This window comes from Oryctolagus cuniculus, chromosome 17 (assembly GCF_051225735.1).
Source record: "Oryctolagus cuniculus isolate XC-2025 breed Fujian yellow rabbit chromosome 17, ASM5122573v1, whole genome shotgun sequence".
Classification (NCBI taxonomy): Eukaryota; Metazoa; Chordata; class Mammalia; order Lagomorpha; family Leporidae; genus Oryctolagus; species Oryctolagus cuniculus.
In genome coordinates, this window is record NC_142883.1 from 5232154 (window position 1) to 5253305 (window position 21152).

A 21152-nucleotide genomic window follows, 5' to 3' on the forward strand; every position below is an offset into this window, starting at 1 on the left:
CAAAAACAATTGTGACAGCACACTAAGAAAAATGGTTTGAAACTTATGAATTGGGGCTGGCGCTTGGCACCGTGGGTTAAGCCACTGCCTGCAGTGGGCATCCCACGTGGGCCAGGTTCCTGGCTGCTCTGTTTCTTTCTTTCTTTCTTTCTTTCTTTTTTTTTTTTTTTAAAGATTTATTTTATTTATTTGAAGGATTTACAGAGAGAGGTAAGACAGAGAGAGAGGTCTTCCATCTGCTGGTTCACTCCCCAGATGGCCTCAAGGCCGGAGCTGAGCCGACCCGCTCCGCCTCTCAAATACACAAACCTTTAAAAAAAAAAAGGTTATGAATTAATTCTGGAATTTTCCACTATTTTTGGGCCGAGGCCAACAAGGTGACTCTTACTGCAGAGAACAGAATCAGCTGAGAGAGGCGGCATCGCCCGCGGAGCTGCCGTGGGCAGACCCGAGACCAGGGCGGCAGGAAGCGGGACCGAGGCAGCCCGGCCAGGACGCCCGCGTCCCCTCGGAAGCGCCCCCGGAGGCGAGCCCCTCGCTTCTGCGGCGCCTGCGTCCGGATATACTGAATTTTAAAGTCTTGACGATGGGAAACTGTGTCACAAACCGTGGAGGAACACAACCCCGGTATTAAACCCATCCACTGCGTCGTCCCCGTGCTACGGTCTCTGCCAAAAACGGGTCAAGTTCAGCGCCCCCTAGCCTCGCACCCCGCCCTCAGGCGGACTTCCGAGCCGCGCGCCGCCCAGCGCCCAAGGTCACCGCGCGCCTTCGCTCGCCCCCTTCCTGCTCGCCAGGGCCCCTCACGCGCACGCGTGCCAGTGGAACTACCCCTCCCAGGAGGCTGTGCGCCCCACCCAGAAAACGCATCGTGGATCGGGACTACATTACCCAGGAAGCCTCGCGGGGGCGTGGGCTAGACTCCGAGCGTACAACCATTGGCCCGGTGTCTGGCGGAGCTGCGCGGTGATTGGCCTAGATGCCCGTCAGTTACTTTCGAGAGAAATCGAGTTTTGCTGTTAGACTGCGTGAGGAAAAGACAGCAAGAGCGCAGGCTGCCGCGCCGCGCCCGTGGAACAGAGCGGGTGAGTGACCTTTACTTCTGCCGTCCTCTCGAGAGCGGGGCCCCGCGCAGGTGCTCTCGCGGGGGCGGGGCCTGCGCGCACGTGTCACACCTGCTCTGGGAAGCGTCGCCGGGCACGCGCGGGCACGCGGGCGCTCCCCGCGCGGGGCACCTGTGGCCCCGAGCTCCGCGGGCGTCCGCAGGGGCGCGGGGCGGGGGGCGAGCCCGCCCCGCCCCGGCGCGGCGGCGCGACCCCAGCCCTGAAATCCTTGTTTTATTTTGTCCTCTAGGTGAATACCGAGGCTTACCGGTGCCAGGAGATTGTGAGCAAGCAGAAGTGAGTACGCCACGGGCCGCGTCTAACGAGCGCCTCTCACGAATGTATGACTGCGCCTCTGTTTTTAATTTGAGAGACGGAGGAAGCTTCCCACCTGCTGGTTCACTCCCCAACCCTGCAGTGGCGGAGGGCGGGACGCAGCCCAGGTCTCCCAGGTGGGCGTCAGGAACCATCGCCACCTGCTCCCAGGGGCCGCATTAGCTCCAAGCTTCGGCCGGGAGCGGGACCCTGAACCCACAGACTAGCCCTAGTCTTAACCAGTAGGCTAAATGCCCACCCAGACCCTGGCTTTTTGAACTAAAGCTATTACATATCACATATTTAAAAAAGATTTATTTATTTGAAAGGCAGAGGAAGAGAGAGGTCTAACATCCGCTGTTCACTCCCCAAATGGCCACACCGGCCAGGGCTGCGCTGATCTGAAGCCAGGAGCCAGGAGCTTCTTCCAGGTCTCCCATGCGGGTGCAGGGGCCCAAACACTTGGACCGTCTTCTACTGCTTTCCCAGGCCACAGCAGAGTAATGGATGGGAAGTGGAACAGCCGAGACTAGAACCAGTGCCCGTATGGGATGCTGGTACTGCAGGCGGCAGCTTTACCCACTACACCACAGCCCGGTATGTGTGTTGTGTGATGCAGTTTTACCTGCTGTGGCACAGCGCCGGCCCGGTGTGTGTCTTGTGTGATCTGCCAGCAGCCTGGGTTGGGCAGGGCACACATCCTCGTTTTCCAGAGGGAGAGCCCAGCCCGTGTTCGGTCCAAGTCCAAGAGAGGTCTTCCAGGGCTGATCCGAAGCCAGGAGCCAGGAGCTTCTTCCAGGTCTCCCACACGGGTGCAGGGTCCCAAGCACTTGGGCCGTCCTCCACTGCCTCCCCAGGCCATCAGCAGGGAGCTGGATCGGAAGTGGAACAGCTGGGACTAGAACCAGCACCCACATGGGATGCCGGTGCTGCAGGCAGCGGCTTTACCCGCCACGCCACAGCGCCGGCCCCGAGAGTGCCCTCCCTTTCGTAACAAGTATTCGAGGACCAGGTGGAGGGGCTGGCGTTGTGGTGCAGCGGCTTAAGCGCCCGTTTGCGATGCCTGCGTGCCCCGCGGAGCACTGGTGTGAGTCTTGGCTGCTGTGCTGCTAGGCCTGCCCCCTCTAATGTGCCAGGGAGGCAGAGACGGTGGCAGGTACTCAGGCACTGCCACCTGTGAGGGAGGCCTGGAGGGAGTCCTGGGCCCCGCCTGCAGCCCGGGTCAGCCCTGGGCGTTGAGGGCGTTTGGGGACTGAGCCAGTGGAAGGAAGGTCTCTGTCACTGCTGCTCTGCCTTTCCAGTAGATGACAGTAAACAAATAAACACAAAAATAATAAAAAAACACCAAACTTATTTTTTTAAAAAGAATAGATTAATTCTAGGGTGCCTGGTAAAATCAGTTTATAGTTAGTATTTTTTTTTCTCATAGCAAATTCTTTTCTTTAAGGTTTTATTTATTTATTTATTTGAGAGGCAGAGTAACAGAGAGAAGGAGACACAGAGAGAGAGAGAGATCTTCCATCTGCTGATTCACTCCCCAAATGGCTGCAGTGGCCAGAGCTGGGCCTGTCAGAAGCCAGGAGCCAGGAGCCAGGAGCTTCTTCTGGGCCTCCCACGTGGGTGCAGGGGCCCGAGTACTTGTGCCGTCTTCTGCTGCTGCCCCAGGCCATCAGCAGGGAGCTGGATCGGAAGAGGAGCAGCTGGGACTTGAACCGGTGCCCATAGGGGATGCTGGTGCTGCAGGTAGAGGCTTAACCTACTACGCCAAAGCACCGGCCCCATCCCATTTCAAATTCTAACAACGTGGGGCCGGTGCCGCGGCTCACTTGGCTAATCTTCTGCCTGCAGCGCCAGCATCCCATATGGGTGCCGGGTTCTAGTCCCAGTTGCTCCTCTTCCAGGCCAGCTCTCTGCTGTGGCCCGGGAGGGCAGTGGAGGATGGCCCAGGTGCTTGGGCCCTGCACCCGCATGGGAGACCAGGAGGAAGCACCTGGCTCCTGGCTTCGGATCAGCACAGTGCACCGGCCGTAGCGGCCATTTGGGGGGTGAACCAACGGAAGGAAGATCTTTGTCTCTGTCTCTCTCTCACTAGCTTTATCTGTAAAAAAAAAAAAACAAAAAAACAAAAAAACAAAAAAACAAAAAAACAAAATTCTAACAATGTGTATTGACCTGAGGCGCGAGATCTACATTGCCTCCCCTTCCCCGTGGTGACTCGGCAGCTCCCTGCTGGTGTTGGCACGGACTTCTTCCTGCACTTGCACAAGTGCACAGAGCCCCGAGGGGCCTCGCTGCTTTTGTTTCCCGAGACTGGGGGTTTAGCGGCCGCGAGGCTCCAAGACCTGCTTGCTTCCAGCCAGCGGGCAGAGCAGTGGCCCGGGCTTCGTAATGGCCGCCTGGGATTTCATGAGCCGGGCTCACTTGGCGTGCTGGTCCATCCCTTTATTGGCGGCCATTTGGGTTGTGACCAGTTTTGCAAATAATAACGCAACACACGGCACTGCGCACACGCCTGCCAGTGCCTCTCCAGACCAGCGCTTCTCAGCCGGGAGCGGGCCCCTCGGCGGCGCTGGGAGGGAGGCACTGTTGGTGTCCTGGCCGGAGTGCGGCAGCGGGGATGGCGCCGCCAAGCATCCTGCACTGCCCCGACAGACGGAATCATCCACTCTGGATGGCGGTACTGCTGAGGGCGAGAAACACTGCTCTGGAATAAAATGTAAATTAAAAAAAAAAAAAAAAAAAAAAGACGGTGCTGTGGCATAGTGGGCAAAGCTGCCGCCTGCAGCACCGGCATCCCATATGGGCGCCAGTTCAAGTCCCAGCTGCTCCACTTCTGATCCAGCTCCCTGCTATGGCCTGGGAAAGCAGTAGAAGACGGCCCAAGTGTTTCGTGGGAGACTGGGAAGACGCTCCTGGCTCCTGGCTTCAGATCAGCGCAGCTCTGGTCATTGCGGCAAATTGGGGAGTGAACCAGCAGATGGAAGACCTCTCTCTCTCTCTGCCTCTCCTTCTCTCTCTGTGTACTCTGACTTTCAAGTAAATAAATAGATCTTTAAAAAAAATTGCCCAAAATAATTATAGCACAGCTATTTGATGGAGTATCAGTCAGCCATTTAAAATGACATTTGATGTCCGGCACTGTGGTGTAGCAGGTAAAGCTGCCACCTGTGGCTCTGGCATCTCATATGGGTTCTTGTTTGAATCCCGGCTGCTCCACTTCCGATCCAGCTCCCTGCTAATGCACCTGGGAAAACAGCAGAAGAAGATGGCCCAAGTGCTTGGGTCTCTGCACCCGTGTAGGAGAACTGGAAGAAGCTCCTGGCTCCTGGCTTCAGATCGGCGCAGCTCCAGCCACTGTGGCCATCTGGGGAGTGAACCAGCGGATGGAAGACCTCTCTCTCTCTCTCTCTGTCTCTTGCTCTCGCTCTCTCTAACTCTGCCTTTCAAATAAATAAATTAAAAATAAATAAATAAGATGACATTTGAGGGGCTGGTGCTGTGTTGCAGCTGCTTAGCCCCTATACTGGAGCTCCGGTTCAAGTCCTGGCTCTCAGCCTCCAGTCCAGCTGCTTCTCTCGTGCCCGGGAAGACAGCGGAAGGTGGCCCAGGTGCTTGGGCCCTGCGCTCACGTGGGAGACCGAGACGGAGCTCCTGGCTCCTGGCGTGGGCCTGATCCAGCCCCGTCTGTTGCAGCCGTTTGGGGAGTGAACCAGTGGATGGAAGACCTCTTTCTCTGTCTTGCCCTTTCAAATAAATACCTACATAAATCTTTACAAATAAAATAAAGATATTTATGAAGATCTTGTAGCAGCATGGAAACGTGTTTATGACGTTTTATTAACAACAACAACAACTTTAATTGAAAGGCAGAGAGCGCGAGTGCGCCCATCTGCTGGTTCACTCCCCGAATGCAACAGCTCGGGCTGGGCCTGGTGGAAGTCAGCAACCAGAAGCGCGATGCAGGTCTCCCATGTGGGTGACAGGGAAGCAGGACTGGAGCCGTCCCCGTCGCCTGGCAGGCGCTCGTGAGCAGGGAGCTGGGCTGGGAGGTGGAGCGGAGACTGAAGCCCAGACATTCTGGTCTGGATGCAGGCATCCCATGCGGTGTGTTAACTGCGGTGGCAAAACCCAGCCCCTTGTAGCTGTTCTTAAAGCCTTTGAATTAAAAAATTAAAAAAAAAAAAAAAAAAAAAGACACGGCTGGTCGCCGGGGGTGGCTGGGGCGCCCACAGCATTTTCTCTCTCTCTCTCTCTCTTTTTTTTTTTTTAAGATTTATTTATTTATTTGAAAGAGTTACACAGAGAGAGGAGAGGCAGAGAGAGAGAGGGAGAGAGGGAGAGAGGTCTTCGTCTGCTGCTTCACTCCTCATTTGGCCGCAATGGCCGGAGCTGTGCCGATCTGAAGCCAGGAGCCAGGAGCTTCTTTCGGGTCTCCCATGCAGGTGCAGGGGCCCAAGGACTTGGGCATCTTCTGCTGCTTTCCCAGGCCATAGCAGAGAGCTGGATCGGAAGTGGAGCAGCCGGGACTAGAACCGGCATCCCAGTGCCCATAAGGGATGCCGGCGCTTCAAGCCAGGGCGTTAACCTGCTGTGCCACAGCGCCGAGCCCGCCCGCAGCATTTTCTAGGGAGCGGTCAGAAGGACTCAGGACACCCTGGTTGAGTGTGGGAAGCTGGGGGAGCAGGTCCAGCCCAGGTGGGGCTGGGAGTGTCCTGGCTTCACACGGCCCCACCGTGCTGGGGTGAGCCTGAGGCGTGTGCAGAGAATGGGGGAGGGCACTGGGAGGGGCCGAGTGTGTCTGGGCTTTTCTTTGGTGGGAACTTGCTGGAATCCCAAGCCCTGTCCTCTGGCCCCGCGTGCCTGGCAAGCCCCCTCGGCGTTGGGCATGGGCCAGTTCACACCTTAGCTCAGATGGGGGTAGCCATAAGGTCGCAGAGGCCCTCGTGTGAGCCAGCAGTTTCCTTCCCAGCCTGTTTGTCCACTTCGTGCGCTCTGTCCACCAACAGCACTGACACTTACAGTGGCCTCAGATAGGCACGGGAGGCAACTCCAGGCAGAGGTCAGCGATGAGACCAAGGCCGCGTTTCCGTGGGGGGGGGGACGAGGAACCGATGCCCAGTGCTCTCCCCGCAGACAGGAGGGCAGGGGCTGCTCTGGGCAGGGAGGTCTGGGCGGAAGCCCTGGCAAACCTGCCCCAGCACTGACGCCCTGTCTCTCACGTCCAGCTTGACACGGATGGACAGTGGACGGACCAGAGGCAGGGATGGTCGGCTATGACCCCACGACAGATGGCAGGAGCATCTCCAAGATTGAGGTGGCCGTGGCTGGCTCTGTGTCTGGACTCGTCACTCGGGCACTGATCAGCCCCTTGGACGTCATCAAGATCCGCTTCCAGGTACCTCTCCCCTTGTCTGCGGATGGGCCGCCGCGCAGGCCCGGCCTCTGGGGCGGAAGTGTGTTGCAGACCTGGAATGTGGGCAGGGTGAAGCGCTTTCTGCCTCTTCCCCTTCTCTGGAATTCTTCTCACCCCACCCCTGCAACCCTCATCTCTCCGGTTTTGATTCGCAGCTTCAGATAGAACGCCTGTCTCGCAGGGACCCCGGCGCGAAGTACCATAGCATCCTGCAGGCCACGAGGCAGATTCTGCGGGAGGAGGGCCCGACAGCCTTCTGGAAAGGACACATCCCGGCCCAGCTCCTCTCCGTAGGCTATGGAGCCGTCCAGGTGCGCGGCAGTGCTCAGTGGGGAGCAGGGGTGGGGCGAGCTGGGGCAGGGCGGCCAGAGGCAGTCCCGCGTTTCCAGTGGCCCCAGGACCTGCCTGAGCGCTGGGCATCAGGCTGAGTCGTGCCTTAGAGGCTGCCTGTCCCACGTCCCCACCGTCCGGCCCCGGTGACTTCAGTCCCCACATCGGGGACGGCCTTGACATCATGTCCCCGTGGGGCTCGGCCGAGGGTGAGTTTTGTTTTTCTTTATTTTTTTTTAAAGATTTATTTATTTATTTGAAAGGCAGAGTTACAGAGAGCCAGAGCCAGAGAGAGAGAGAGAGAGAGAGAGAGAGAGGTCTTCCATCCGCTGGTTCACTCCCCCAGATGGCCACAATGGCCGGAGCTGCACTGATCTGAAGCCAGGAGCCAGGAGCTTCTTCCAGGTCTCCCACGCAGGTGCAGGGGCCCAAGGACTTGGGCCATCTTCCACTGCTTTCCCAGGCCACAGCAGAGAGCTGGATTGGAAGTGGAGCAGCTGGGACTCGAACCGGCACCCATAGGGGATGCCGGCACTGCAGGCGGCAGCTTTACCCGCTAGGCCACAGCGCCAGCCCCTATTTTTATTTACTTGAGATGCAGACAGCAGGAGAGACCGAGAGGAAGTCAGAGCTTCTACCCTCTGCCCCCCCCCCCCCCCATACAGGAACAGTTTGGGCTGGGCCAGGCTGAAGCTGGAAGCCAGGAACTCGATCTGGGTGCCAGGAATCTAGTTACTTGAACCATCAGCTGCGTCTCCCAGGGTGCACATTAGCAGGAAGCTGGCATTAGCCACAGAGCAGGGACTCAAACCAGGCCCTCCTGTAGAGGAGGGGGTCTTAACTGCTGTACCAAATACCTGCCCCCACTTTTTTTTTAACTTTAGAAATACTTATTTTTATTTATTTGAAAGAGTGACAGAGAGGAGGGAGACATCTTCCACCCACTGGTTCACTTCTCACACCCCAGATGGCCACAACGGCCAGGGCTGGGCCAGGCTAAAGCCAGGAGCCTGGAACTTCATCCGCGTCTCCCACGTGGGTGTCAGGGGCCCGAGCACTTGGGCATCCTCTGCTGCCTCCCCAGCGCATTAGCCGGCAGCTGGTTCAGAAGCGGAGCAGCCGGGACCGGAACCCGCTGTGGGTATGGGATGGCGGCGTCACAGGCAGCGCTCCAGCTGCTGCACTGGGTGCTGGTCTTCCCTTTGGAAGGAGCATCCTCACGTGTGTGCGTCCTCTGTTATGTGGGTCACAAGGAGTCACGTGAACTGCCGCAGGCCACACAGCCTGGACGTCACGGGGTTAGGCTTGGAGGCTAGGTTTTCTTTCTTTCTTTCTTTTTTTTTTTTTTTTAATATTTATTTATTTATTTGAAAGGCAGAGTTACGGAGAGGCAGGGGCAGAGAGAGAGAGGTCTTCCATCCGCCGGTTCACTCCCAACATGGCCACAGCGACCAGAGGTGGGCTGATCTGGAGCCAGGAGCCAGGAGCTTCTTCCAGTCTGCCACGCAGGATCAGGGGCCCAAGGACCTGGGCCATCTTCCACTGCTTTTCTGAGGCCACAGCTGAGAGCTGGATGGAAAGTGGAGCAGCCGGGACTTGAACTGGTGCCCTTAAGGGATGCTGGCACTGCGGGCAGCGGCTTTGCCCTGGCTTCAGTCACTGGGTCACTCAGCGGCTGTCGCTGGTGGTAATGCTGTTAGCCCTCGCCCAGTGCCGCTCTGACACTTGACACTTGAGGCGGGTTCTGTCACTGACCAGCCAGGCAGTGGCAGAGCCGGGACCCCACGCAGGCAGCTAGCACCAGAGCTGTCGCTTCCTGCCCTGCCTGTGAGGTCCGGCCGTTGCTCCCTGGAGGTGCCTCCCCGGGCGGCGCGCCCCTGCCGTCCCATCCCTGCTTCTGGCACGCAGATGCCGCAGTGTGACGACCGTGGGCGTCTCCAGAGGCTGAGCCGTCTGCGGGTGGCGGAAGGCCGATGGGAGTGTGAGGGGTGACTCTGGGCCCATGCCCCCAAGGAAGAGTGACTGGCAGACAGCTCCACCGCCTGCTGTGCCCAAGGGGTCCCTTCCTTCAGCTGGATAGGGCTCATTTCCCAGCGCTTAGAAAATCACCTTCATTTAAAAAAAGATTTATGTATTCATTTGAAAGACAGAGTTATAGAGAGGCAGAGACAGAGAGACAGAGGTCTTCCATCCACTGGTTCACTCCCCGAATGGCCACAATGGCCAGAGCTGAGCCAATCCAAAGCCAGGAGCCAGGAGCTTCTCCCTGGTCTTCCACACAGGTGCAGGGGCCCAAGGACCTGGGCCATCTTCCACTGCTTCTCCAGGCCACAGCAGAGAGATGGAACAGAAGTGGAGCAGCCGGGACGTGAACCGGTGCCCATATGGGATGCTGGCACTATAGGTGGTGGCTTTATCCACTATGCCACAGCGCCAGTCCTTGAGTAGACTTTTTTAATATAAAAATTTCCCCATATATTTTCTTAACCTTTGAGGTATTTGGCTCTATTCAAATAGAGTATAAGGGGCTGATGTTGTGGTACAGTGGGTAAGGCTGCCGCCTGTGACCCTGGCATCCCCTATGGGTGCCATCTCAAGTCCTAGCTGCTCCATTTTCCATCCAGCTCCCTGCTCAAGGCCTGGGAAAAGCAGCAGAAGATGACTCAAGTGTTTGGACCGCTGCTACCCACTGGGAGACCTGGATGAAGGTCTCGACCCTGGCTTTGGCCTGGCCTAACCCTGGCCATTGTAGCCATTTGGTAAGGGAACCAGCAGATGGAAGATGTCTCCCTCTCTCTCTCTGACTTTCAAATAAGTTTTGCATAAAATTGTATATATGTTTATTAAGTTCCTTTTTTTTTTTTTTTTTTTTTGACAGGCAGAGTGGACAGTGAGAGAGAGAGACAGAGAGAAAGGTCTTCCTTTGCCGTTGGTTCACCCTCCAATGGCCGCCGCGGCTGGCGCACCGCGCTGATCCGATGGCAGGAGCCAGGAGCCAGGTGCTTTTCCTGGTCTCCCATGGGGTGCAGGGCCCAAGCACTTGGGCCATCCTCCACTGCACTCCCTGGCCACAGCAGAGAGCTGGCCTGGAAGAGGGGCAACCGGGACAGAATCTGGCGCCCCGACCGGGACTAGAACTCGGTGTGCCGGCGCCGCTAGGCAGAGGATTAGCCTAGTGAGCCGCGGCGCCAGCCTTAAGTTCCTTTTTTTAAAAAATTTATTTATTCATTTGAAAGAGTTACACAGAAAGGAGAGAGAGGTGGGGGGGTGGTGTCCTCCATCTGATGATTCACTCCCCAGTTGGCCGCAACGGCTTTCCCAGACCATAGCAGAGAGCTGGATCGGAAGTGGAGCAGCCGGGACTTGAACTGGCACCCATATCGGATGCTGGCTCTTCAGGCCAGGGTGTTAACCCGCTGTGCCACAGCACCAGCCTCATTCTTTTTATTTTTTCTTTAAGTTTATTTATTTGAAGGGCAGAGTTACAAAGACAGGACAGAGAGAGAATCTTCTACCCACTTGTTCACTCACAAATGGCCACAGTGGCCAGGGCTGGGCCTGGCTGAAGCCAGCAGCCTGGAACTCCTTCTGGGTCTCCCAAGGACGTAGGCCAGCTTGTGCTGCTCTCCCAGGCACATGAGCAGGGAGTTGGATTGGAAGTGGAGGAGCCGGGTCTTGAACCAGTAGTGAGCCATGGGATGTCAGCGCCACAGTGGTGATTTAACCTGGGGCGCCACAGGGCCAGCCCTTCCTGAAATGGTTTTCCTTCTGAAAAGCTCTGTTGGATCATGTCTCCTTGGGTAGGGCAGGCAGAGCTTAATAGATTTTTTCTTTTTCTTTTTAAGATTTATTTTATTTATTTGAAAGACAGAGATACAGAGAGAGATAGAGACAGAGAGAGAGGTCTTCCATCTGCTGGTTCACTCCCCAGATGGCCACAATGGCTGGAGCTGTGCCGATCCGAAGCCAGGAGCCAGGAGCTTCTTCTGGGTCTCCCATGTGGGTGCAGGGGCCCAAGGACTTGGCCATCTTCTACTGCTTTCCCAGGCCACAGCAGAGAGCTGGATCAGAAGAGGAGCAGCCGGGACTCAAACTGGCGCCCATATGGGAAGCTGGTGCTTCAGGCCAGGGCCTTAACCCACTGCTCCACAGCGCCGGCCTGCTTAATAGATTTTTAAAAAGATAACATCTGGGGCTGGCACTGTGGCTCACTTGGCTAATCCTCCGCCTGTGGTGCTGGCTTCCCATATGGGCACCGGGTTCTAGGCCTGGGCCCCTCCTGGGTCGGGGTGGTCTCTGGGGGGGTTTGGTCTCAGCCTCATTCTTTGTGCTCCCACAGTTCTTGTCGTTCGAGCTGCTGACCGAGCTGGTCCACAGAGCCACGGCGCACGACGCCCGCGAGTTCTCCGTGCACTTTGTGTGTGGTGGCCTCTCCGCCTGCATGGCCACCCTCACTGTGCACCCTGTGGACGTTCTGCGCACCCGCTTTGCAGCCCAGGGTGAGCCCCGGGTGAGTGGTCGGGGCCCAGTCAAGGGGCGCCCAAGGAAGGGACGTGTTCCAGGGGTTTGGGGTCCTCAGCTGGCCGCATCAGGCACGGGGCTCCACATCCTTGCTCGGAGGTGCTCCCGCCTCCCTGGGGAGCTGGCACCTGCTGGTGTGAAAGGGCACATGACCTCGAGAGCAGGCTGTCGTGAGCGTGTCTGTTTCCACAAAGATGAGTTGGAGAAATAGGGTAGCTGAGTCAGACTCGAGGAGAGACTTACCCAGTGACAGCAGGGGTCTGCCGTAGCCCTGTGCACGCGCCAGCCTTTAGTAAAAGTCTGTGTGACGGAAAAAGTGCAGACAAGCAGTTTACCCGAGACGACTGACACGTTGGATTTTACTTTTTAAGAAGATTTGTTTGAAAGGCAGAATGACACACAGAGGCAGAGAGGAAGAGATCTTCCATCCTGTAGTTCACTTCCCAAATGCCCACAACAGCCAAGGCTGGGCCAGGCCCACGCAGGAACCCAGGACTCCATCTGCTCGCCCGCGTGGGAGGCAGGGACCCAAGCACTCGAGCCGGCACCTGTTACCTCCCGGGTGCATTTGCAGGGGCTGGATGGGAGGCAGGGTAGCCAGCGCTGAGCCAGCGCCCGAAATGGGCTGTGCACATCACCCACTGAGCCACGATGTCCACTGTGTATTATTTGTTTAAATTAATTATCTATTTGCGAGACAGACAAAGAGTTGTCCTCTGCTGGTTCACTCCCCAGATGCCCACGTGCAGAGATCTGGGCCAGGCTGCGGCCGGAGTTGGAGCTGAGAACTCAGTCAGGTCTCCCACGTGGGTGGCAGGGACCCGGTCACTCCCAGGGTCTACAGGAAGCCAGAGTGCGGAGCGGAGAGGATGCCCAGCTCAGGCACTCCGACGTGGGGCGCGGCACCCTGAGGCTCAGGCCCCCGTGTTTATTCCGTAACCTGGTGGGTTGGAGTGCAGTGCAAAGCAGTGGCCTTCTGGGATTTTTATTTAGCACGTATTCATACTGCCATTTTTCCTCCTCTCCCATTCTTCCTTTCTTCTTTCAAAAGATTTTATTTATTTATTGTGAAAGGCAGAGTGACAGAGAGAGAGATCTCCCATCTCTGGGGTACTCCCCTGATGCCTGCCAAGAGCTGGGCCAGGCCGAAGCCAGGCGCCAAGAACTCCATCCGAAGCTCCCACTTAGGTGGCAGGAACCCAAGTACTTGGGCCATCACCTGCTGCTGTCTCCCAGGTGTATCAGCAGGGAACTGGATCAGAAGCAGAGGAGCCGGGACGCAAACCAGGCACTCCTATAAAGGATGTGGGCATCCCAGGTAGAAGCTTAACCCACTGTACCACAGTCCTCATCCCCTGTCTTATTTTTAAATTATGGACATTAACCACTGACTGCTACTATGGAAAATGAGGATTTAGCTCTTCCCTCCTTCCCTCCATCTCTCTCTCTCTCTCTCTCTCTCTCTCTCTCTCTTCATCTGGGTCTCCCTTGTGTGTGGCAGGGGCCCAAGCACTTGGGCCATCTTCTACTCCTCTTCCCAGGCCATCAGCAGGGAGCTGGATGGGAAGTGGAGTGGCCGGGACTCGAACCATTGCCCCCATGGGATGCAGACATTGCAGGCAGCAGCTTAACCTGCTGTGCCACACATCTGCCCAAGGATTTAGCTCTTTTACCATCCCCCTGTGTTTCCTTGCTCTTCCCCATTCTTCCCACTATAACTGACTAGTAGAATTTGGCTAAGTCAATGCAAAGTGATTATGTAAATATTGTTATTGCTGTCGGTGGAAATAAACATGTAAAAAGGTTAATGTCAAGTTTATTTCAGGAGGCCAGTGTTGTGGCATAGTGGGTAAAGCCGCTGCCTGCAGTGTGGTGAGCTAAGCCTCCACCTGCGGCGCCAGCATCCTGTAAGGGCGCCGGTTCCAGTCCCAGCTGCTCCTCTTCCAATCCCATTCTCTGCTGTGGCCTGGGAAGGCAGTGGAGGATGGCCCAAGCCCGTGGGCCCTGACCCCACGTGGGAGACCCGGAGGAAGCTCCTGCTGTTTTCCCTGGGGCATCAGTACACAAATGGTCTACTGGTCCCATAAACAGAACAGAAAAGTGAAGCTTCAGTCACTGCATTATGGGATATGGGTATCCCAAGCTCTGATTAACCGGCTGTACCACCACACCCACCTCTAGTCTTTAATTTTAATCGTGTTTTCATAAATTGTAGCCATTCTGACAGCTGCGATCGGTGGGATCTGACGTGGTTTTAATTTATGTTTCTTTACCTGCTCGTGATGCCCGGCAGCTTTTGGGTGTGCTTTTTGGCCATCTACACATTTTGCCTGTTCATTGCATTTGCCCATTTTTGCACTAAGTGGTTGCTTTTGTTATTGTTCTGGGGATTTCTTGATATTTCCTGAGTCACTTGTGTTTGGGATTTCTTGACATTTCCTGAGTGTTTTCAAATTCTTTGTTTCTTTCTTTTTTATTTGACAGAGTTAGACAGTGAGAGAGAGAGAGAGAGAGAAAGGTCCTCCTTCCGTTGGTTCACCCCACAAATGGCTGCTACGGCCGGAGCTACGCTGACCCAAAGCCAGGAGCCAGGTGCTTCTTCCTGGTCTCCCATACGGGTGCAGGGGCCCAAGCACTTGGGCCATCCTCCACTGCACTCCTGGGCCACAGCAGAGAGCTGGCCTGGAAGAGGAGCAGCTGGGACTAGAACCCGGCACCCACGTGGGATGCCGGCACCGCAGGCAGAGGATTAACCTAGTGAGCCACGGCGCCGGCCCGTGTTTTTAATTTCTTAACAACATCCTTTGAAGAGCAGATGATTTTAATTTTGATGCAATCCAGTTTGTCAGTTTGTTCTCTGGATTCTGCGTTTGTACCAAAGAAATGTCTGCTACACAACAAGCCACACAGGTCTCCCGAGTGCTCCCGCTTGTTCTCTGCGTCTCTCTTCCTTTTTGAAAAACAGATCCTCCTGGCCGGCGCCGCGGCTCACTAGGCTAATCCTCCGCCTAGCGGCGCCGGCACACCGGGTTCTAGTCCCGGTCGGGGCGCCGGATTCTGTCCCGGTTGCCCCTCTTCCAGGCCAGCTCTCTGCTGTGGCCAGGGAGTGCAGTGGAGGATGGCCCAGGTGCTTGGGCCCTGCACCCCATGGGAGACCAGGAAAAGCACCTGGCTCCTGGCTCCTGCCATCGGATCAGTGCGGTGCGCCGGCCGCAGCGCCCCGGCCACAGCGGCCATTGGAGGGTGAACCAACGGCAAAGGAAGACCTTTCTCTCTGTCTCTCTCTCTCACTGTCCACTCTGCCTGTCAAAAAAAAAAAAAAAAAAAAAAAGGAAAAACAGATCCTCCTCTTTTATCGTGGAGGCGACACCTCTGTGGCAGGGACGCCAGTCACAATTTCATGGGTGATTTACTCTGCTTTCCTCTACTGTGCGTCCCAACTCTTCTTTCCTTTGCCCTTAACTCTTGTTTTAGTGTCTTGGTCTCTGTTTTTTGTGCATTTTTAATCTTATTAACTAACTGATTTGAGAGGCAAAGAGACTGAGATGGACAGGTCCACTGATTCCAGAAGCTGGGAGGCCGGAGCGAGATCCAGCTCCCCTTGTGGGTGGCAGGGACCCAGTCACTTGAGCCATCACCTGCTGCCACGCCAGGTCTATATATATATATTTGAGAGATAGAGTCAGACAGTGAGAGAGAGAGACAGAGAGAAAGGTCTTCCTTCCGTTGGTTCACCCCCCAAATGGCCGCCACGGACAGAGCTACGCTGATCCGAAGCCAGGAGCCAGGTGCTTCCTCCTGGTCTCCCACACGGGTGCAGGGCCCAAGCACCTGGGCCATCCTCTACCGCCTTCCCGGGCTACAGCAGAGGGCTGGACTGGAAGAGGAGCAGCCGGGACTAGAACCCGGTGCCCGTATGGGATGCCAGCGCCACAGGCGGAGGATAACCACGTGAGCCACGGCGTTGGCCCCTCCCAGGTCTATATTGGCAGGAAGCTGGGATGGGAGCAGACTCAGAACCAAGCAGTCTGACAGGCAGGCGTGTCACTCACCAGGCCAAATCCCTATGAAGACCTTCCCCAGACAGCTCCACCCCGGCTGCCAGGCCAGCGTCAACAGGGGCACGGAGAACTGAGTGGCAGCCCTGGGCAGGTCGCCGCCTGGTTACCTTCCCAGAGGGCCTGGCCCTGTCATGGAGTCCCTGCAGAGGGATCCTCAGCTGGGAGCAGCGAGATGGGTGCCCCCCGCCCCCCAGTCTCCCATTGCTGCGAGGAGCTTTGTTGGACCCCAGCCAGGCCAGGTCAGGGCCCTCGGGCAGCTCAAATAACAGGCTTAGCAGAAGCTGCTAAAGGCAGCAAGTCTGCCTGCCTAGGGGCCGCCCCTCCCAGGAGGCAGAACCACACAGCACGCCCTGGCACGCTGGTCAGCCTCGGCCCCTCTCCGCCCCCCCGCCCCCACGGGGTGACTGCCCCTCCTCCGCAAACACGGGGTCCACGCCTCTGGGTCTTGCTGTGTTCATCTGTCGACTGGAGGACTATTCCGTGTCACTCGCACGCATGTCATCACTCGTGTGTGTAACCATCGCCCACCGGGGGACCTGCTCCTGCCAGAAGCCGCGGTGATGCCTGGAGCCGCTGCTTCCGTGCCCACAGGAGGCTGTGGCCGGCTCGTCGCCGTGTGGAAGGGGAGGCGCTTGGCTTCCTGCCTTTCCCACGGCTGTCCTGGCAGGAAGTTAGGCTCCTGGTGGCTGGTTTTTTTTTTGTTTTTTGTTTTTTTTTTTTTTTTTTTTTTACAGGCAGAGTGGACAGTGAGAGAGAGAGACAGAGAGAAAGGTCTTCCTTTTACCGTTGGTTCACCCTCCAATGGCCGCCACGGCCGGCGCGCTGTGGCCGGCGCACTGTGCTGATCCAAAGGCAGGAGCCAGGTGCTTCTCCTGGTCTCCATGGGGTGCAGGGCCCAAGCACTTGGGCCATCCTCCACTGCACTCCCTGGCCACAGCAGAGAGCTAGCCTGGAAGAGGGGCAACCGGGACAGAATCCGGCGCCCCAACTGGGACTAGAACCCGGTGTGCCGGCGCCGCAAGGTGGAGGATTAGCCTAGTGAGCCGCAGCGCCGGCTGTGGCTGGTTTTTTAGCTGAGTGGGAGTGGGAGTGATGGGTGAGGTCCCCGCCGAGCTCACTGAAGCTTCCCACTGTCCAGGTCTACAGGACCCTGCGGGACGCCGTGGTGACCATGCACAGGACCGAAGGCCCCTCGGTCTTCTACAAAGGCTTGACCCCCACGCTGATCGCCATCTTTCCCTATGCCGGCTTCCAGTTCTCCTGCTACAGCTTCCTGAAGTCCGCCTCTGACTGGGTCGTGCCAGCCAGCGGGAAGCAGAACGGTGAGACGGCCTCAGAACGGGAGGGGCCCTGCCCTCCACCGACCCGTGCCCAGGGCGTCTTAAGGAGATAGCGGGCAGGGGCGCCTTCCTGCTGGAAGCGAGGTACCTGTCTCTGCAGCCAGGGACAGCAAGCCCCAGCAGCTCAGCACGGCGGGGGCTCAGTCTTCCCTCCCCTGGTTCACTCCCCAGATGGCCATAACGGCCAGCGCTGTGCTGATCCAAAGCCAGGAGCCAGGAGCTTCTTCCAGGTCTCCCACGGGTGCAGGGGCCCAAGGACCTGGGCCATCTTCCACTGCCCTCCTGGGCCATAGCAGAGAGCTGGATGGGAAGTGGAGCAGCTGGGACTCAAACCGGCGCCCATATGGGATGCAGGCACTGCAGGCCGGGGCTTTACCTGCTGCGCCACAGCGCCAGCCCTGGTGTTCATTTTTGTCAGAAGTCCCAACCTGCAGGTCTCCTTTGTTCCCCCTCAGTGTGGGTTTTGTGTTTTTGTTTCGGGGAGCGGGAGGGATGGGCTTCCTGTCCCTTCCGCGGCCTGGGACTGAGTCAGGATGGGCACCTGAAACGCTGTGGCCTGCAGCAGGGCAGGGGAGTGGGGAGTCGGGGCGGCCGCCCCGCCTGCCCGCCTGCGCCCCTTCTCAGTCCTGAGCGGCTGTCTCACTCCCCGACGAGATCCCTCTTTGAAATCAAGGGCTGCTGGGGGCCGCTGAGGATCGAGCGGATGGCTTTTGAGCTGCCCACCAAAGACCAGTTTCTCTCCGTCCCCTCCATTCCGCTTCTCTGCCCCAGAGAACCTCAGAAACCTGCTCTGTGGCTGTGGGGCCGGAGTCGTCAGCAAGACCCTGACCTACCCCCTGGACCTCTTCAAGAAACGGCTGCAGGTCGGGGGCTTCGAGCAGGCCCGAGCCACCTTTGGCCAGGTGAGCCCCCTCGTCCCGCCACGGTGCGGACAGCCCCTGCCCGTGGGGCACGTGGTCCCCGCAGCCCGGAAGGCCCCGGAATGGTAAAGCGCGGAGCAGGAGACGCACCGGGGCGTGAGGCACCTTGGCTTCTTGTTGTGGGTGTTCCTGGAAAGGAGTGCACGAATTTCAGACCCTGAGTTGTACTTTAAGTGCCCTAGAAGGGTTGCCCCTGGGAGAGGCCCTGTGCAGACAACGTCACTGTGTTTGTAGCCACTCCTTCTCAGTTCTTTAGATTTGCACATGTATTTTTATTTAAAAAAAAAATTTTTTTTGACAGGCAGAGTGGACAGTGAGAGAGAGAGAGACAGAGAGAAAGGTCTTCCTTTGCCGTTGGTTCACCCTCCAGTGGCCGCCGCGCTGCAGCCAGCGCACCGTGCTGATCCGATGGCAGGAGCCAGGTGCTTCTCCTGGTCTCCTATGGGGTGCAGGGCCCAAGCACTTGGGCCATCCTCCACTGCACTCCCGGGCCACAGCAGAGAGCTGGCCTGGAAGAGGGGCAACCGGGACAGAATCCGGCGCCCCGACCGGGACTAGAACCCGGTGTGCCGGCGCCACTAGGCAGAGGATTAGCCTAGTGAGCCGCGGCGCCGGCCAAAATTTGTTTTTAATGTATGAGAAAGAAAGGGAATGCGTCCGTCCACTGGTTTACTCCCCAGGTTCCTCAACAGCCGGGGCTGGGCCAGGCCAGAGCCAGGAGCCCGGAACCTGCCTCTGGGTCTCCCATGTGGGCGGCAGGGGCCCAGGTACTTACGCCGTCATCTGCTGTCTCCCAGGATCTGATTGAAAGCGGAGTATCTGGGATGGGCCTGCCGCTCCGGCGTGGGAGTAGCTGGGATGGGCCTGCCGCTCTGGTGTGGGTGCCAGCTTCCAGGCGGTGTCTAAGTGCTGTGCTGGGCGCTCACCCCACATTCGGGGTCTCCTCTGCTCCTTTTGGGGCACTGACACAAAGCTTTGGGATACAGCGGGTGATTCCAGGATTTTTTCCTTCGGGGGACGTGGGGCACCAGGCCCGTGGGACTCGTGAGGCAGGTTCCGGGGGGAGGGGTGGTGTGGTGTGGGGCAGGGGAGGGAAGGTGCTTTTTACTTGAGGAGGAATTGGGTTTTCGCCTGGCATATGTTTTGTTTTCTGTAGGGAACTGTAGAGAATTCAGATAGACAAAGGAAATACCAAAATTCCTGTAACGGCCGCCAGCGAGAGAGATCGCCGGGAACCCTGTGCCGTGGGTTACCATCCTCACATAAACGTTCACCAGGCTGGGCTCCCTGTAGGCAGAGTCTTGGAATCTCCTTTTTCCATTTACTCTCTTGTCCAGAAGGAACAGTCTGTGGACAGGGAGAGACGGTGGGGGGCGCCCAGGGGGGCCTGGGAGGTGGGCACCTTGGACGCCAGGCCTCAGAGCTTGGCGATGGAATTCCCGGAGTTCTGGGGACGACACTGGAGCGAGGCCAGAGGCAGGGAGGCTGGGCTGGAGAGGCAGCACCTGTCAGACTGAGGGGCCGGCGTCCCACGTGTGACCCAGCTCCCTGCTGTGGCCTGGGAAAAGCAGCAGAAGATGGCCCGAGTGCCTGGGCCCCTGTCACCCACGTGGGAGACCCAGAGGAAGCTGCCGGCTCCTGGCTTCCGTGTGACTCAGCCCTGGCCTCTGGGACCATTCTGGGTGTGAACCAGTAGATGGGAGATCTCTCTCCTCCTTTCTTTCAAATTAATAAATCTTTAAAGAAAAAGAAAAAGCGACCAAGGGCCAGTTTCAGATCTTCCCAGGGCGGACCAGGTGGGATGGGGTGAAGAGTCAGAGACGCCTCTGGGAAGATCCAGAGATGTGCCTGGCTCCCTTAGGGCCTGGGGCGGCCCGAGCCGTGGCCGGAAGGAGCTCTGAGCGGCCCCGCGTGAGTGAGGTCTGACCCACCTGGGACGGAAGGGGGTTAGCTTGTTCCGCACCCAGCGAGTCTGTCGGTGCCACGACGTGCCAGCCGCACCTGTATCTCCATTGCCCGCCTTCCCCATGACCTCAGCCTTCCTCCCACAGGTGCGGCGCTACAGAGGCCTGTGGGACTGCGCCCAGCGGGTGCTGCAGGAGGAGGGCGCCCAGGGCTTCTTCAAGGGCCTGGCTCCCAGCCTGCTGAAGGCGGCGCTCTCCACGGGCTTGGTGTTCTTCTGGTACGAGCTCTTCTGTAGCTTCTTCCACCGCATGAAGAAGGCAGACGGCTAGCTCGGCGCACGGAAGGGGCCTGGGCCGCCCCCGGGAGGCAGATGGAGGGGCCGCCCGGCCCTTCCTCCCCCGTGGGGAGCCGGGAGCAGCCTGCAGCCTGCCCGACCGGACACCGGCAGGAGGTCCAGGCTGGGAGAAGGAGCTCCCGCCGCTGCTTCTCTCCTGTCCCCCAAGGCACCCGGGGAGCAGGCGCCATCACAGGCCATCGTGGAGAGGAGGCGCGGCCTGAGGGTGGAGGGCCGGCCTGAGGGTGGAGGGCCGGCCTGAGGGTGAGGGCCGGACCGAGCTCTCGGCAGGAGAGCCTGGGCTGTTTCTCCCATCAGCGTATTTAAGGGACATTAAAGCGGAAAACTTGTTCCTTATCTCACTCCCTCCATCTTCCCTTACAGACCACATCCCTGCCCACAAGCGAGAGGGAAGGAACCTGCCTTCCTCGGGTTCCAGCCCCAGGCCCTGCTGCGGCTGCTGCAGCCCAGGAGGCCCAGCTGGGCCCTGCTTCCTGCCGGCCCCAGCCCAGCCCTCACCTTCCTGCTTGCAAACCCGACACCCTGGGGCCACCCTGGGGCCACCCTCCCAGCAGCCCCAGCAGGGATTAGAGGGGCTGAGCCGGCAGGCAGGGGTGGGTCGAGGTGGAGCCCTGTCCCTGGTGCTGCTGGGGGGCGGCTTACAGAGGGGCCTGCTGGCCACACCCCCCTCAGGCTGTCCTTCAGGGCAGAATGGCAGTGCTGTGGGCTCTGCAACCCCAGAAGGGCCTGGGGGGGGGGGGCAGACAGCCTGGGGAGGACACCGTGGGCTCCCGGGGAGGTACCGGAGTCCAGGACGGGTGTGGGTGCAGAGGAGCCCAGCGATAGGGCAGGAAAGCCCCGGGACAGAAACCCACCACCGAGGCCCTAGACCGTGGGTGCCGTGGCCCCC

At 58.1% G+C, this 21152-nt stretch overlaps 1 protein-coding gene and 1 long non-coding RNA gene across 24 annotated transcripts; one reads left to right on the forward strand and one right to left on the reverse strand.

The window, feature by feature from the left end:
- Nucleotides 1–131: 131 nt before the first annotated feature.
- Nucleotides 132–1025, reverse strand: LOC149121077 (uncharacterized). 2 transcript variants are annotated; one of them, XR_016224091.1, is made up of 2 exons: nucleotides 892–1025; nucleotides 132–309 (listed from the first exon to the last, which is right to left on the reverse strand). It is a non-coding gene; the product is annotated as an uncharacterized LOC149121077 (long non-coding RNA). The 2 variants fall into 2 exon arrangements; XR_016224092.1 differs by lacking the exon at nucleotides 892–1025 and adding an exon at nucleotides 389–804.
- Nucleotides 948–20848, forward strand: SLC25A19 (solute carrier family 25 member 19). Of its 22 annotated transcripts, none has more exons than XM_089317974.1 (9): nucleotides 948–1085; nucleotides 1354–1400; nucleotides 6644–6813; nucleotides 6987–7142; nucleotides 11501–11671; nucleotides 16882–17065; nucleotides 17855–17985; nucleotides 20055–20185; nucleotides 20627–20645. In XM_089317974.1, coding segments are annotated over exons 3-9 (906 nt in total). In that variant the 5' UTR covers nucleotides 948–1085; nucleotides 1354–1400; nucleotides 6644–6681; the 3' UTR covers nucleotides 20628–20645. The 22 variants fall into 22 exon arrangements, 12 of the variants coding, with proteins under 12 accessions (XP_089174100.1, XP_089174094.1, XP_089174098.1 ...); XM_089317968.1 differs by lacking the exons at nucleotides 20055–20185; nucleotides 20627–20645 and adding exons at nucleotides 1908–2015; nucleotides 19160–19758; XR_016224084.1 differs by lacking the exon at nucleotides 20627–20645 and having other exon boundaries at nucleotides 1354–1555; nucleotides 11501–11660; nucleotides 17757–17985.
- The last annotated feature ends 304 nt before the right edge of the window (nucleotides 20849–21152 follow it).